Genomic DNA, 13,564 nt, shown 5'->3' on the forward strand with positions numbered 1-13,564 from the left:
ATTTCTTCTTTCACAATTATGACTAACATGGAAATATGTTTAACATGATTGCACATATATAACCTATATCAAACTGCTCATTGTTTTAGGAAGAGGGGAGGGAAAAAATTTGGAACTCCAAATTTTGCAAAAATGAATGCTAAAAAAAGTCTTTACATATAATTGGAAAAAATACTGTTTTAAAAAAAGAAAAAAAAGAAAATCTAAATGATACATTAAAAATACCTGACTTCATATACAATGTTGCATATCCACAGATCCTGACCACTGCAAAGGAGTGGACATCATATCTTCTCATATCCCTTATTTGGGACCAAGCTCATTTTTTTTGGTTTTTGCTTTTTGTCCAGGATATGCTAGTTTTAGTATAATTTTCATTACTTTTATTAAACACAAAAAAAGAAGGGGGAAGAGGATACACGAAGAAGGGGAAAAAAGCATTCTAAAGAATATTTCCGTCATTATAGTCTTGTTTTCTAAGCAAAAAAAGTAAAAAAGTTAATTGGAATGAATGATTTTCCAAAGATCTTATCAATTCTAATTGCTAAATGCCTCCCTGACCTGGAAGGTTAACATGCATAATAAAATAAAACAACACAGAGCTAAACCAAGAGAAATTTTCACTCTTACTTTCAGGGATAAACAATGTAAATAATAAGGAGTTTCCTTCATAGAATTCTATAAAAATTACAATGGAATTTACACAAAATATTAAAAATTCCTATCTCCACCATGAAAAATGTGGAAAAAACAACACACACACATACACCATACCTTTCCAACCATTTCCACTGTAAAAATCGAGAGAAAAACATACTTTCTTGGTACTCCTCAAATGGTCTTCCATTTAAATAATCATGGACAACCCTAGAAAAATATATTACACAATTACATCTTTCTATATTATAATATGACTATACATTGATGGGTCAACTGAGTGAAATGAGTTATTTACCATAAAAAACTGCTTACAGGGAATTTTACATAATTCAGAGAACAAATATATGTCATGGGTTAAATTTGGACTTAGGGAATCTTGACTCTCTAGTACTTGTGCTGCTACTGGTACTATTACAGCAATACTCTATTATGTGGGGATTGAGAATGCATTTTTAATTTTAAAAATAGGAAAATGGTTATAGTGTATAGAATTTCACATGTAGATAATAATTTGGGAATACGTATTCCATGCATCCAGACAGGTATCTGAGAACATGCTAATGATAAAAATTGTAAAATGCCCATTAAAAAATGCATCTCCTTAGATAGCTGAGGACAATAACGGATGACAGTATTATTAGCTACAGTGTGGATTTGTATATTAACATCAGTTCTTTTTAAGTGAAAACTAACTTGGCTTACAATTGTATTTGTAGGATCTGTTCCTTTTTACAATTCTGGCTACTGTTCAATATACTTAGGTTCATGTTTCTTCTGTTGTTGAGTGTTAGTCCTCAGTTCTATCACATAGTTGCTTTTAAAAATTAATTTTGAATGTAAAATATCATTACAATTAAATTATTATATATTTACCTTCAAATTAATGAAATTAAATTTATAATTTCAAATTATAAAGTTTAATTCTCATTAATTCTCAATTAAAATTCTTTGACTTCTTATATAATCATAGTAAGTATTCCCTTCTAGTTTTACTTCTTTTGCATTACTTTAAAATGGTATTTATTTTTTATATTCCTCATACTTGTCAATCTTAATTGCATTAATTGTATTTGGTTATATTAACTTACTATTTATTTAATCATTATTTAATGATGAGTCCACAATACAGATCAAGAAAATATAAAAAAGAAAAATAAACCCTAATTACAATATTAACAAAAGGTTTAAGATATTTTGGAATTAACTAGGAAGGCACATAACCTGTATAAATACCATCATAAAATCCCAATGACTGAAATAAGAGTTAAGTAATATTCAAGGATGCATCAGATTGATATGGGGAAAATTATATTAGCCCCAAAATTAATTTATGCAATACCAATCAAAATACCCAGGGTATTCAATAAAAATTACAATGAAATTTATGTGGAAAAACAAGCAGGTAAAACCATAAAGAGGGATGCTGGGGGAGGGGGAGGAAGCTAAAGAATGTGCTTTCATATAACATGCCTTTAAAACATATTACACAATGCTATTATTTTTAAATCTATTTGGTACTAGGCAAAAAAATAAAAATAATAATTAATAGACCAGTGGATCATAGAATTACAGATTCGTAGATGCAAAGAATCTTAAAAGTAATTGAGTATAGCATCTTCAATTTACACTTGAGGAGCAGATGCCCAAAAGGAGGGCAGTGACAAGATTTCAAAGCAAGTCCCTCTTTGAGGATAAATCTAGGGCTTTTAATGGACACACACAAAAAGCATACAAAAATTGGAGGAAATAAAAACTGGTTAAAGGATTAGTTATTTAACAAATGTACCTGGGAAAATGTGTATTTGTCTATCAATATAAAGTAGCATTAAACCCACATCTTATCCAATATGCTTCAGTGAATTACACTCTTATGAAAGCTTAACTGTTAACATTCTTTTTGGCAAATACAACAAAAATCCAAAATATATTTTTTAAAAGGTCACAACAGTCAAATTCAACTCAATTCAACAAATACTGGAAAAAATGCTCCAGGTCACTAATAATCATGAGCAAATTAAAACAACACTGAAGTAACATCTTCTACTTGAAACTCAGTGTTGGTGAGGTCATGTGAAAACAGGAACATTTCTACAATTCCCCACTCCTGCTTTTCATATAAATAATTTTCCTAGCTCTGCTAATGTCACTCTGCACTGGTCCATATAAATCACTTCAGGTTTCTTTAAATCCATCCCTTTCATCATTTCTTATAGAATAATAATATTCCATTAAACACCTATAATATAATTTGCTAAGTCATTTTCAAATTTATGGGCACCCATTTTTGTTTCTAGTTCTTAACTGTAACAAAATGTGCCACCATAAATATATTTGTACATTTGGGTCCTCTCCCTCTGTCTTTGACCTCTTTGGGACTATTCATGAGATTGCTGGGACAGTGGGTATGAAGAATCTAGTGACTTTTGAGGTATAGTTGTTAGTTTTTTCTTCCTTCCGTACATTAGCTTTAGTCACCTTTTTTTTGGGGGGGGGGCAGGTCAATGAGGGTTAAGTGACTTGCCCAGGGTCACACAGTTAGTAAGTGTCAAATGTCTGAAGCTGGATTTGAACTCAAGTCCTCCTAAATGCAGGGCCGGTGCTTTATCCACTGAGCCACCTAGCTGCCCCTTTAGTCATCTTTCTTACCCACACCTGATCTTGCAGCCTGTGATTTGCTTCCACTAACCTGTCCTAACTATGTTTTGTACTATACCTCTTCAGCCTCAACATATTTTCCTATTTTAAAGCGTAAGATCTATCTCTATTTAATAAAAAAAAACATATTTATTGAAATTCTGGTATCTACTTAATACTTTTCAATCACACGGAAGGCAGGATAATACAATGAAAATAGAGCTTGTCTTGAAGCCACAAAGACCTAGGTTCATATTACATCTCTGACACATGGTGACTTAACATCTCAGTGCTCTAAGCAACTCTAAGACTCTGATTACTTGTAGCAAAGTCCTTAAATTTTTCCTCCCTGGAACTTCCTGTATAAGTGAAATCACAGGTCAAGTCTCTATCACTCTCCCACTTAGTCCTTAAATAAACCAGGCTGACGAGAAGAAGTAATTTGAATACTTCTAATGATGAAGGGCCAGAGATGTTACTATAGTCTGGTTTATATTCTAAACTTGTTTCCCCACAAACACAATTGTCCCAAATCCTAGATACGTGGAAGGATCAATAATCTGACTGACAAAGGAATTCACTCTGTGCACATGGGTCACAACTCCTCTACATCTTCTTTTTCCCTCTACATCTTCTCATTCATATATGTGCCTTATTGCAAAGACCTCTAATTTCAAGTTAGAGGTTAGTGAAAATTAAAATGTAATTTATGTTCTTATCCAAATTCACAGATCCCCTGAAACCTATTCATAAATTCCATGAGGGTATCAGGTTATGAATATCATGACTATAGGAACTTTGAGTGACCATTATTTATAGGTTCTGATAATGGCATCATTGCCAAATAGCTGTGTGATTCTGCTCAAATTATATTTCCATCAGTAATGTGAAGCTAATACCATCCTTCCAGCAACCACAGAAAGCTATTATGAAGATACTGAAGTATAGATGAGAAGGCATTTTACATTTTTAATGTCAAAGGATTATAGAAAAATAACATAATAATGAAGCAGAAGCATTAAAGGACTATAAAACCTAGGAAAACTTCAACTGAGGCTAATACAAAAGCTCACCTGGGGATGGGATCAATAAGATACCAGACTGGGGGGAATCTAGGTGGCGCAGTGGATAAAACACCGGCCCTAGATTCAGGAGGACCTGAGTTCAAATCCAGCTTCAGACACTTGACACTAGCTGTGTTACCCTGGGCAAGTCACTTAACCCTCATTGCCCTACCCACCCCCCCAAAAAAGATACCAGGCTACTGCAATTTGCATATTTCTATAAGGTTTCTATATTCTAAGAGTAATCAATAAAGCCCTATGTAATTTAAGCTTTGGTTACTTTAGAAGTTGGTCATTCTTTTTGCCATACAAGGAAAAAGATTAATTAATTCAAGGTTTCAGAAGAAGGATTTTTTTTTTTTTAAGGCAATGGGGGTTAAGTGACTTGCCCAGGGTCACACAGCTAGTAAGTGTCAAGTGTCTGAGGCCGGATTTGAACTCAGGTACTCCTGAATCCAGGGCCGGTGCTTTAACCACTGCGCCACCTAGCTGCCCCAGAAGGATATTTTTTAAGAGAAGTTTATGTTTTATGAATTAATGCCTAAGAATGAAATGCTCAGAAAAAGAGGGATAGAATCTTGAGGCAGCAGAAAAATCACAGGAAATTTTAGTTCAACTTGGGAGTCTTCAGTTCATTATTAATTTGCTCTTACTAATGAATTTATTTGCTTTCACTTAAAAGTAAGCTGACTAGAACATTGTATCTTAATTTTTTAATTTTAATTTTTAAAATACTCTGACAATATTTGTAAAGTATTTTTTAATTGACAATAGGAAAAAAAGTTACCTTAACATCTGGTCATAGCAATACAATATTTTACAGTTTTTGTTAATAATTAAAGTACTGTGCATTCATCACTTACCTAGTGCAGTCTTTAAAAAGTTCTTTGCAAGGGCTCTGCTCCAGCCTCTCTTTACATTCTTTCACTATATCCTGAGGTATTTCCGGTAAATGGGCAGCAGACTTCACATAATACAAACCAAATGAGCACAATTAATAATCTTAAAATAAATCCTTCATTAGCAAAGCTTGTCAAGGAAGGAAGAGGAAAAGGTTAATCAAATTAATTGACTGTAGAGACTTTAGTTTAATTTTGATAAAATTTGAATTTGTACATAATTGAAACTAGAAACATAAACAGAATTCCAATGAAATATTTTAAAATATGTTCTGATTTCTTAATATTGTAAAATTAAGGAAACAGTTGAATTTTTATAATCTAAGGCAAAATTTTTAAAGTGCAAAGTCAAAAACAGGTTAAAAAGGAGTATAATGAGAAGAAAAAATTCATGACACTCAAATGTAAACAGAGAACACTCAATAAATGTGAAACAGTTCAATATGTTAACTGTTATCTTGTTATAAGGATTGACTATTTACACAATTCTAAAAATTATTCACAAATGTATGTATATATATATATATATTAATATAACCTTTGGAAATTTCTCTTATATATTTCCCTAGTTCTATGCATCAGTGCTATTCTCTCAAAAGTCATATGTGGGGTTTTTTTGTTTTGTTTTGTTTTTTAGTGAGGCAATTGGGGTTAAGTGACTTGCCCAGGGTCACACAGCTAGTAAGTGTTAAGTGTCTGAGGCTGAATTTGAACCCAGGTACTCCTGACTCCAGGGCCAGTGTTCTATCCACTGCGCCACCTAGCTGCCCCAAAAGTTGTATGTTTTTTGAAAGAACAAGTTGTATGCTCCTTAACCCTGACTAAAAACTCAACTACAAAACATAATCTAATATTAATATGTAAAAGAATGAGCCTTACAGAACTTAATTCATGGAGAAAATGAAAACAATGGTTAAAAACTTCCATTAATATATATATATCTGTATATATATATATATATATATATATATATATATATATATATATATATCTGTGTGTGTACACACACACATATTTGCTTCAGAAACAAAAAGGAGAGATATTGCTGACTCCTCAATAAATAAGAGGAGCTGTCAAAAGATGGATGCATAGATGTGTTTTAAAATTATACCTTGAAGTGCAAGGGATGCTAAGAAATAGAGGTGACAGATAAACATACTCTAGGTATGGGAGAGAACCAGTAGTACAAAGGTAAGTAATATCACTAAAGCCAATCTGGATGGAACAAAGAGAATGAGAAGGGGAGTAAAGGTTAATAAAACTAAAAAGGCAGGTTGGGGTGTCAGACTGTGATGGATTTTACATGCTCAAAAGAATTTATATTTAATTCTAGAAGTGTATTAAAGATTTGCCTGCAGGTGATCGGATGTATACCAAACTATCTTCTTATTGCTAGAGGAAGCTGAACGTCAACAGCTGGAACACTTTGGCCCCTGGATGGTGCCTTAAAGTAGAGGCTAAGGCTTCATGAGTTATGACTGCTGTGGCACCACTGGATAATGACTAAAGCATAAATTTTCTTGAACCTTTAGCACACGGTCCATTTTATAGTTTTATCACCTAGCAATGGAGTCTATTGTCAAATGACCAGCTTACCTAAATATAGACTGGCTTATTACCAGAAGGTTGATCTTCATTTGGCAAATGAATTTTACTGGCTAAAGGTAGTAATGAAGACTTATTGTGGTATAAAGAGATTGTAAAAATTGCCAGATTAATGGCACCTTACAAGCCATTTTATTTTTCATCATTATTTTATTATTTTCCAGTTACATGTAGAAATAGCTTTCAACATTTGTGGGTTTTTTTTTTTTTTGTTTTGGGTTTTTTGTGTGTGTGTGTGAGGCAATTGGGGTTAAGTGACTTGCCTAGGATCACACAGCTAAAGTGTGTAAAGTGTCTGAATCCGGATTTGAACTCAGGTCTTCCTGAATCCAGGGCCGGTGCTCTATCCACTATGCCACCTAGCTGCCCCTCAACATTTGTTTTTATAAGATTTGTAGTTTCCAATTTTTCTCCCTCTCTCCCCTCACCAAGACAGCAAGCAATCTGATATAGGTTATAATATATGTACAATCACATTAAACATATTTTTGCATTAGTCATGCTGTGAAAAAAGAATCAAAGCAAAAAGGAAAAACAAACAAAAAAAGAAATAGTATGGTTCAATCTGCATCTAGATTCCATAGTGGTTTTTTTTTGAGGGGCAATGAAGGTTAAGTGACTTGCCCAGGGTCACACAGCTAGTAAGTGTCAAGTGTCTGAGGCCCGAATTGTTACAAAGCATTTTATCCAACATTTTATTCCAAAGAAGAAACCCCACAACAAATTAACACAGTAAGTCATCATCTAGACTTTCTGAAGATTTCCAACGGAATATAACCCACTGTATACTGAGGCAATCTATTTTACTTCTAGATAGCTCTCATTTTGGGGAACTTCTTATAGCAAATCAAAACTTGTCTTTTTTTCAGCTCTAACCACTGCTTCACAGGTTCGGCTTTATGGGGCTGAACAATACAAGACCATCCTCTTCTTCACATTAAAACCCTTCCCATACATGAACCATAGTTCTCATGTTCCCCCTGAATGTTCTCTTCTCCTAGCTAAACACATCTCCAGTTTTTTCAAATGATTATGATATAGCATGGAATAAAGACTCTTTATTATCCTGGCTGCTCTCTTCTGTATCATGTTAAAATCCTTGCTAAACTGTGACACTCAGAATCAAACTCCAGATGTGGTCTTACCATTTGGGACTCTCACCTCCTGATTCCTAGGGGCTATGTTACTCAGTGAAGTACATGGCAGCATTTGCTTATTTGGCTGACATCACATCACTGACATATTGATTTGATAAGGCACGAAAATCCCCATATCTTTTTAAGCCTAAGAACTAGTTAGCCTTCTTTTTCTGCCTCCAATATCAATACTTCCACTTGTTAAGGTGATTTGTTTTTTTGAAAGTGTTGGACTTTACATTGACCTATATTAGATTTATCTTATTGTAGTTCTAGCTTATCAAGATCTTTTTGGTTTTTAACTATTATGCAGCGTGTTAGCTATTGCTTTCAGCTTTGTCTTCTGCAAATTTTATATATGTCATATATACTTTTTTCTTTTTTTTGCAGGGCAATGAGGGTCACGTGACTTGCCCAAGGTCACACAGCTAGTAAGTGTCAAGTGTCTGAGGCCAAATTTAAACTCAGGTCCTCCTGAATTCAGGGCCGGTGCTTTACCCACTGTGCCACCTAGCTGCCCTGTGTCATATCTAAATCATTAATACAAGTGCCACAGGACCATACCCATTACCCTAGGGCACTCTAAAGGATCCCTCCTTCAAAATGACATCAAACTATTAACAGCTACTGAGTTCAGCTGTTCAAACAGTTCTGACTTAATCTAAATGTGCTACCAGGTGGCCCAAATCTCTCCATTATTTCCACAAGAATAGCACAATATATTTCCTCAAATGCTTTGCTAAAATCTAGGTAAACTATATATATCACTTCCAGGTTAGCAGCTCTGTCAGAAAAGGAAAGATAGCTACTCTGATATGATCTGGTTTTTTGGTTTTTTTTAAGTGAGGCAATTGGGGTTAAGTAACTTGCCCAGGGTCACACAGCTAGTAAGTGTTAAGTGTCTGAGGCTGGATTTGAACTCAGGTACTCCTGACTTCAGGGCCAGTGCTCTATCCACTACGCCATCTAGCTGCCCTCGATATGATCTGTTTTGATATCTCAATGGGGTTTCATTTCTCAAATACCAAAAGAATTTAATAATAATATGGCTATTTTACCTATAATTAGGTTCCATGACAAGATTCCTAATGACAGCATTATAATGAGGTTTCAGTTTTTTCCCCCATGAATAGCATAATTATTTCAAATACTATTTTAAGATACATTGGAAGAGTCAAATAATGAGGAAGATAAGATACATTACATTGTTTTATCTTTAACATAGCACATTTTATGTGAGCCAGCTAGGTGTTGCAATGGATAGAGCACTGGCCCTGAAGATGGGGGGCCCTGAGTTCAAATATCACCTCAGACACTTACTAGCTGTGTGATCCTGGGCAAGTCACTTAACCCCAATTGCCTTAGACATCCAGGGCCATCTCTAGTCATTCTGATCTATATCTTGCCACTGCACCCAGATGGCTTTGGAGGAGAGAGTGGCGTTGGTAACCTGCACAGCCTTCCCTCACTTAAATTCAATTCAGTGCACGTCATGACATCACCCTAATGTCATGGGCCTCTTCAAAAAGAAAGGACAGTGGCAGCTAGGTGGCACAGTGGATAGAGCACCGGCCCTGGAGTCAGGAGTACCTGAGTTCAAATCCAGCCTCAGACACTTAATACTTACTATCTGTGTGATCCTGGGCAAGTCACTTAATCCCAATTGCCTCACTAAAAAAAAAAAAAAAGACAAACAAGAAGTATATTTTATGTGAAAAATCATCTTCAAATTAATTTCTTTTTTAAAAATTTATTTATTTATTTAGAATTTTCCCTACCTTACATGTAAAAATAAATTGTAACATCAGTTTTTATAACTTTTTGTTCCAAATTCTCTTCCTCCCTCCCTACCCGCCTTAAAAACTCAAGCAATTTAACATAAGCTATGTTTGCAGTCATGCAAAACATATCAGACAAAAAAATTTTATGCATTTTTATAAGTCCTTCAGCAAATTAATTTCAAGTAACAAAAGTATAACTGAAACAAGAAAAAGGAGTAAACTTTTATTCCTTCATCTTTCCTGTTGTACCCTGACCCTGATAGTGAGATGAGCAACTTCTCTGAATGTATGAATGATTTTTAAATTAATGTGAATTAAAAATCATGTAAATATTTAATCAGCTTGTGTTAATTATAATGTATCAATGCAACATACAATGCTCTTCTACTTCCTTGCTCTTTTTCCAATTCTTCCTTTCCTCTCCAATTTCACTGCCCCTACTACCTCTTGTCTGGACTCTTTGAACAGCTTCCTAATTCGGTGAATTCAGTTTGCTGCCCTGCCATCTATCCAGTTCATCAATTTAACAACTTGTATCACGCTCATCTCATTTTCTCTCACCACAAATATACAAGTGGCCAAATCTTGTCATTTTTTCTTCTGTGACATCTCTTGCCTTTGTCCCCTTCTTTCTACACTCTTAGCCAACAATCTCCCTTAACACTTCTCACCTAGACTATCACAGTGGCTGCCTAAAAGTGTCCCTGCTTCAAGATTCTTCCCACTCTAATCTGTCTTCCACCCAGCTCCTAAAGCAAAAGCACAGGCTTGTCCACATATTCCCTACCCAATAAATCCAGTGGTTTCCTACTGAATGTAGAATCAAATATTATTTCAACTTAATCTGATTATTTTTTCATTTCAATTTTTGTGAGCTTTATAATGCATACAATTATTAATAGAGAAGCATGCATATATCATTTATGAATAAGTACATATGTGTGAACTCAAAAATTTTTTGCTGGTTGGGATGAGCAATCAAAAAGACTTGAAACCAAAAAAAATTACTTAATATATAAAAGAAAAGGCTTGAAGACTACTGCCCTAAACCCTAGACACTGGTCTCTGCCTCTGGTGTTCCCCCTTTCCCTCCAATCTATTCTACACGTGAAATGAGATTTCTACAAGATCTTTCTACAAGACTGAATTCTTAAACATTATCAAAATGCTTAAAAATCTAGACTTCTTAGCCTGACGTTCAAATACCTTCACCATCAGGCTCCAACCTGCCTTCTGAACCCGATCATCATTAGGCACCTTCCAGAGCCCTCCATTAGTGTGATAAATCTCACCATCTTATCTGTGCCTGTGCTTTTGCTCACACCTTCCCCCACTTTTCTCCAGCTCCTCACTTCTCACTTTCCAACTCAAGTGCTAACACCTCTGAGAAGCCTTTCCAAACCACAAAACTCTGCTCTCCTATAAACTCATAAAAGCCCTTCTCCCAAATACTTATTTAGTCATTAATCATATACTCTTTTCCTGACAAGAGTCAATCATTGTGTAACAGGAAAGAACAATGGATGGAGAGTGAGAAGACCTACAAAGAGTGTAGTTCTTTTTTTGTTTGTTTTTTTAGCATTTTGTTCTAAACCATTCATATGGTAATGCTGAGGAGTTACAGATGATTAAGGGCAAATCTCACCCATCACACTGATTAGTAAATTGTTCATCTATTGAGGCTAAGGCAATGTACCTTCCCATCCTTTTAACATCACATGAATTCTTCAATTATATAAAAATACTTCCTACAAGAGTTTTTAGTCCTGTCACTGTTTGACCTTAGACAAGTCACTGAATTTCTCTAAGACTTGTTTTTCTCACTTGTAGGACAACAACCATAACTCCACAAGGTGACACAATCTGGCCAAGCTATAGGACTTGGGGTAAAAAGTCCCTGGTTTGAGTCTTGGCCCCAGTATATACCATCACTGCCTCTGAGCCTCTGCTTCCTTATTTGTGAAATGGGTATAAGAACACATACTATCTACTTCATAGGATTATCCCAATAAAAGAACTCTGGAAACCCCAAAGCATTGTGGGAACTATTTTAACTTACCTTATTATATTACATTACCATATTATATTATAAGCTCCTTAAGTGCAGGACACTGCCATTATTTTTTCAATTATCCACAGGAACTATTATTAGGTGCCAAATTTGTTTTATTTTATTTTCATTTATTTATTTGTTTGTTTATTGATTGATTGATTGATTGATTGATTGATTGGTGGGGCAATGAGGATTAAGTGACTTGCCCAACGTCACATAGGTAGTAAGCATCAAGTGTCTGAGGCCGGATTTGAAGTCAGGTCCTCCTGAATCCAGGGCCGGTGCTTTATCCACTGCACCACCTAGCTGCCCCAGGTGCCAAGTTTATGCACAGGGCAGTTAGGGGGCTCAGTGGATAGAGTGCCAGGCCCGGAGTCTTCTTCTTGAGTCCAAATCTGGCCTCAGACACTAGGTGTGTGACCCTGGGCATCACTAAACCCTGTTTGCCTCAGTTTCCTCATCTGTAAAATGAGCTGGAGAAGGAAATGGCAAACCACTCCAGTATCTTTGCCAGGAAAACTCCAAACATGTTAATGAAGAGTTGGACATGACTCAAATAACTGAACAACAACAATAAATTTACATACATAAATGCGTGTGGTTGTTATATCAGTTAGGACTTTTTTAGTCTAAGAAAGCCATGCTTAGGAAACTATGCCACAGACAAAGGAACAAAAAAGCTAGCTACAAGAACATGAGAAAGGACTGCACAAAACACAAAACTATCCATCAATAAAGACTTAGTAAAAGGTATTTTTAGCCTTAGGTAGTTTCTCATGAAGCTAAATTAGAGTAGGAGAACATTTTAAAAATTAACTATTTGTTTAGTTTGGGGAAAATTTTTAATCTAAGGAAAAATGCAAATTAATAATATTGATATAATATTAATTTTAAACATCTTGCATTTTAATATGTTTCCTTGGAAGCTAAGAAATCTCAAGTTTGAATCTGAAGAATAATAAGTTACAAATATTATTAGCTAGAGAATAAAACATACCCCATTGTTGAAGTATGTGTTTACAACCTTCAGAGCAGTCTCTCTTCGATTTTCATCTGAAGCCACCTCATATTCTGCCTGGGAAAGAGAAGTGAGGGAAAAGTCTATGTTTTATACATTAAAAAAACCCCAAATATATACCTACATATAGAACAATTATTCAAACTTAAATTGTGTGATTAATTATTGGGTTTAGTGAAGCCTTCTTTGATCCCTTTACTCTATGACCTCTCTAAAAGCCGTATCTTCCTTTCAAAATTTCCTATTGCATTCTGGTTCTTTCCTTTAGCCCTATCTCAAAATTATCATCTCCCTATCAGATGGCAAACTCTTGGACTAGAGATGATATCTCATCCCTGAATTTCCCAGTCCCTACCATAGTGCACTGACCACTTGTCTGATAAAATAATTCATAAAGTCTCCACTTTTTTCACTAATGGAATCTACTTAATAATTGTATACTCATGTAACTTTAGATTTGGGAGGGTTCCTAAGAGATCATCTAGTTCAACCATATTTTACAGTGAAGGAAGCTAAGGACAATTTTTCATTTACTAAGGAGGTTAGGAAACTAAGAAATTAGCTGCCCCATTACTTTCCTAAATTCTCTCTATGCTATACTTTGATTTGGGAGAATTAAACTGGAATAAAAAAAAACTTAAAAAAAAAGAGAATAGCTTGGGCATATAATGAATTAGGTTTTAAAGACCACATAGAGTTTAATTTTATCTTTTT

The 13,564-nt window shown here is 34.8% G+C and overlaps 1 protein-coding gene across 3 annotated transcripts in view; it reads right to left on the bottom strand.

The window, feature by feature from the left end:
- GRK4 (G protein-coupled receptor kinase 4) overlaps nucleotides 1–13,564 on the bottom strand; it is a 136,138-nt gene that overhangs the window by 65,454 nt on the left and 57,120 nt on the right. The window contains exons 4-6 of one of the 3 annotated variants that reach the window (XM_043972583.1): nucleotides 12,830–12,907; nucleotides 5,222–5,322; nucleotides 775–867 (exon numbers count right to left, since the gene is read on the bottom strand). In XM_043972583.1, the coding sequence (XP_043828518.1) occupies nucleotides 775–867; nucleotides 5,222–5,322; nucleotides 12,830–12,907 (272 nt within the window). Of the gene's footprint in view, nucleotides 1–774; nucleotides 868–5,221; nucleotides 5,323–12,829; nucleotides 12,908–13,564 lie in introns of those variants that run through there. The other 2 variants (XM_043972584.1, XM_043972585.1) reach the window with 2 other exon arrangements.

This window comes from Dromiciops gliroides, chromosome 6, assembly GCF_019393635.1.
Source record: "Dromiciops gliroides isolate mDroGli1 chromosome 6, mDroGli1.pri, whole genome shotgun sequence".
NCBI lineage: Eukaryota > Metazoa > Chordata > Mammalia > Microbiotheria > Microbiotheriidae > Dromiciops > Dromiciops gliroides.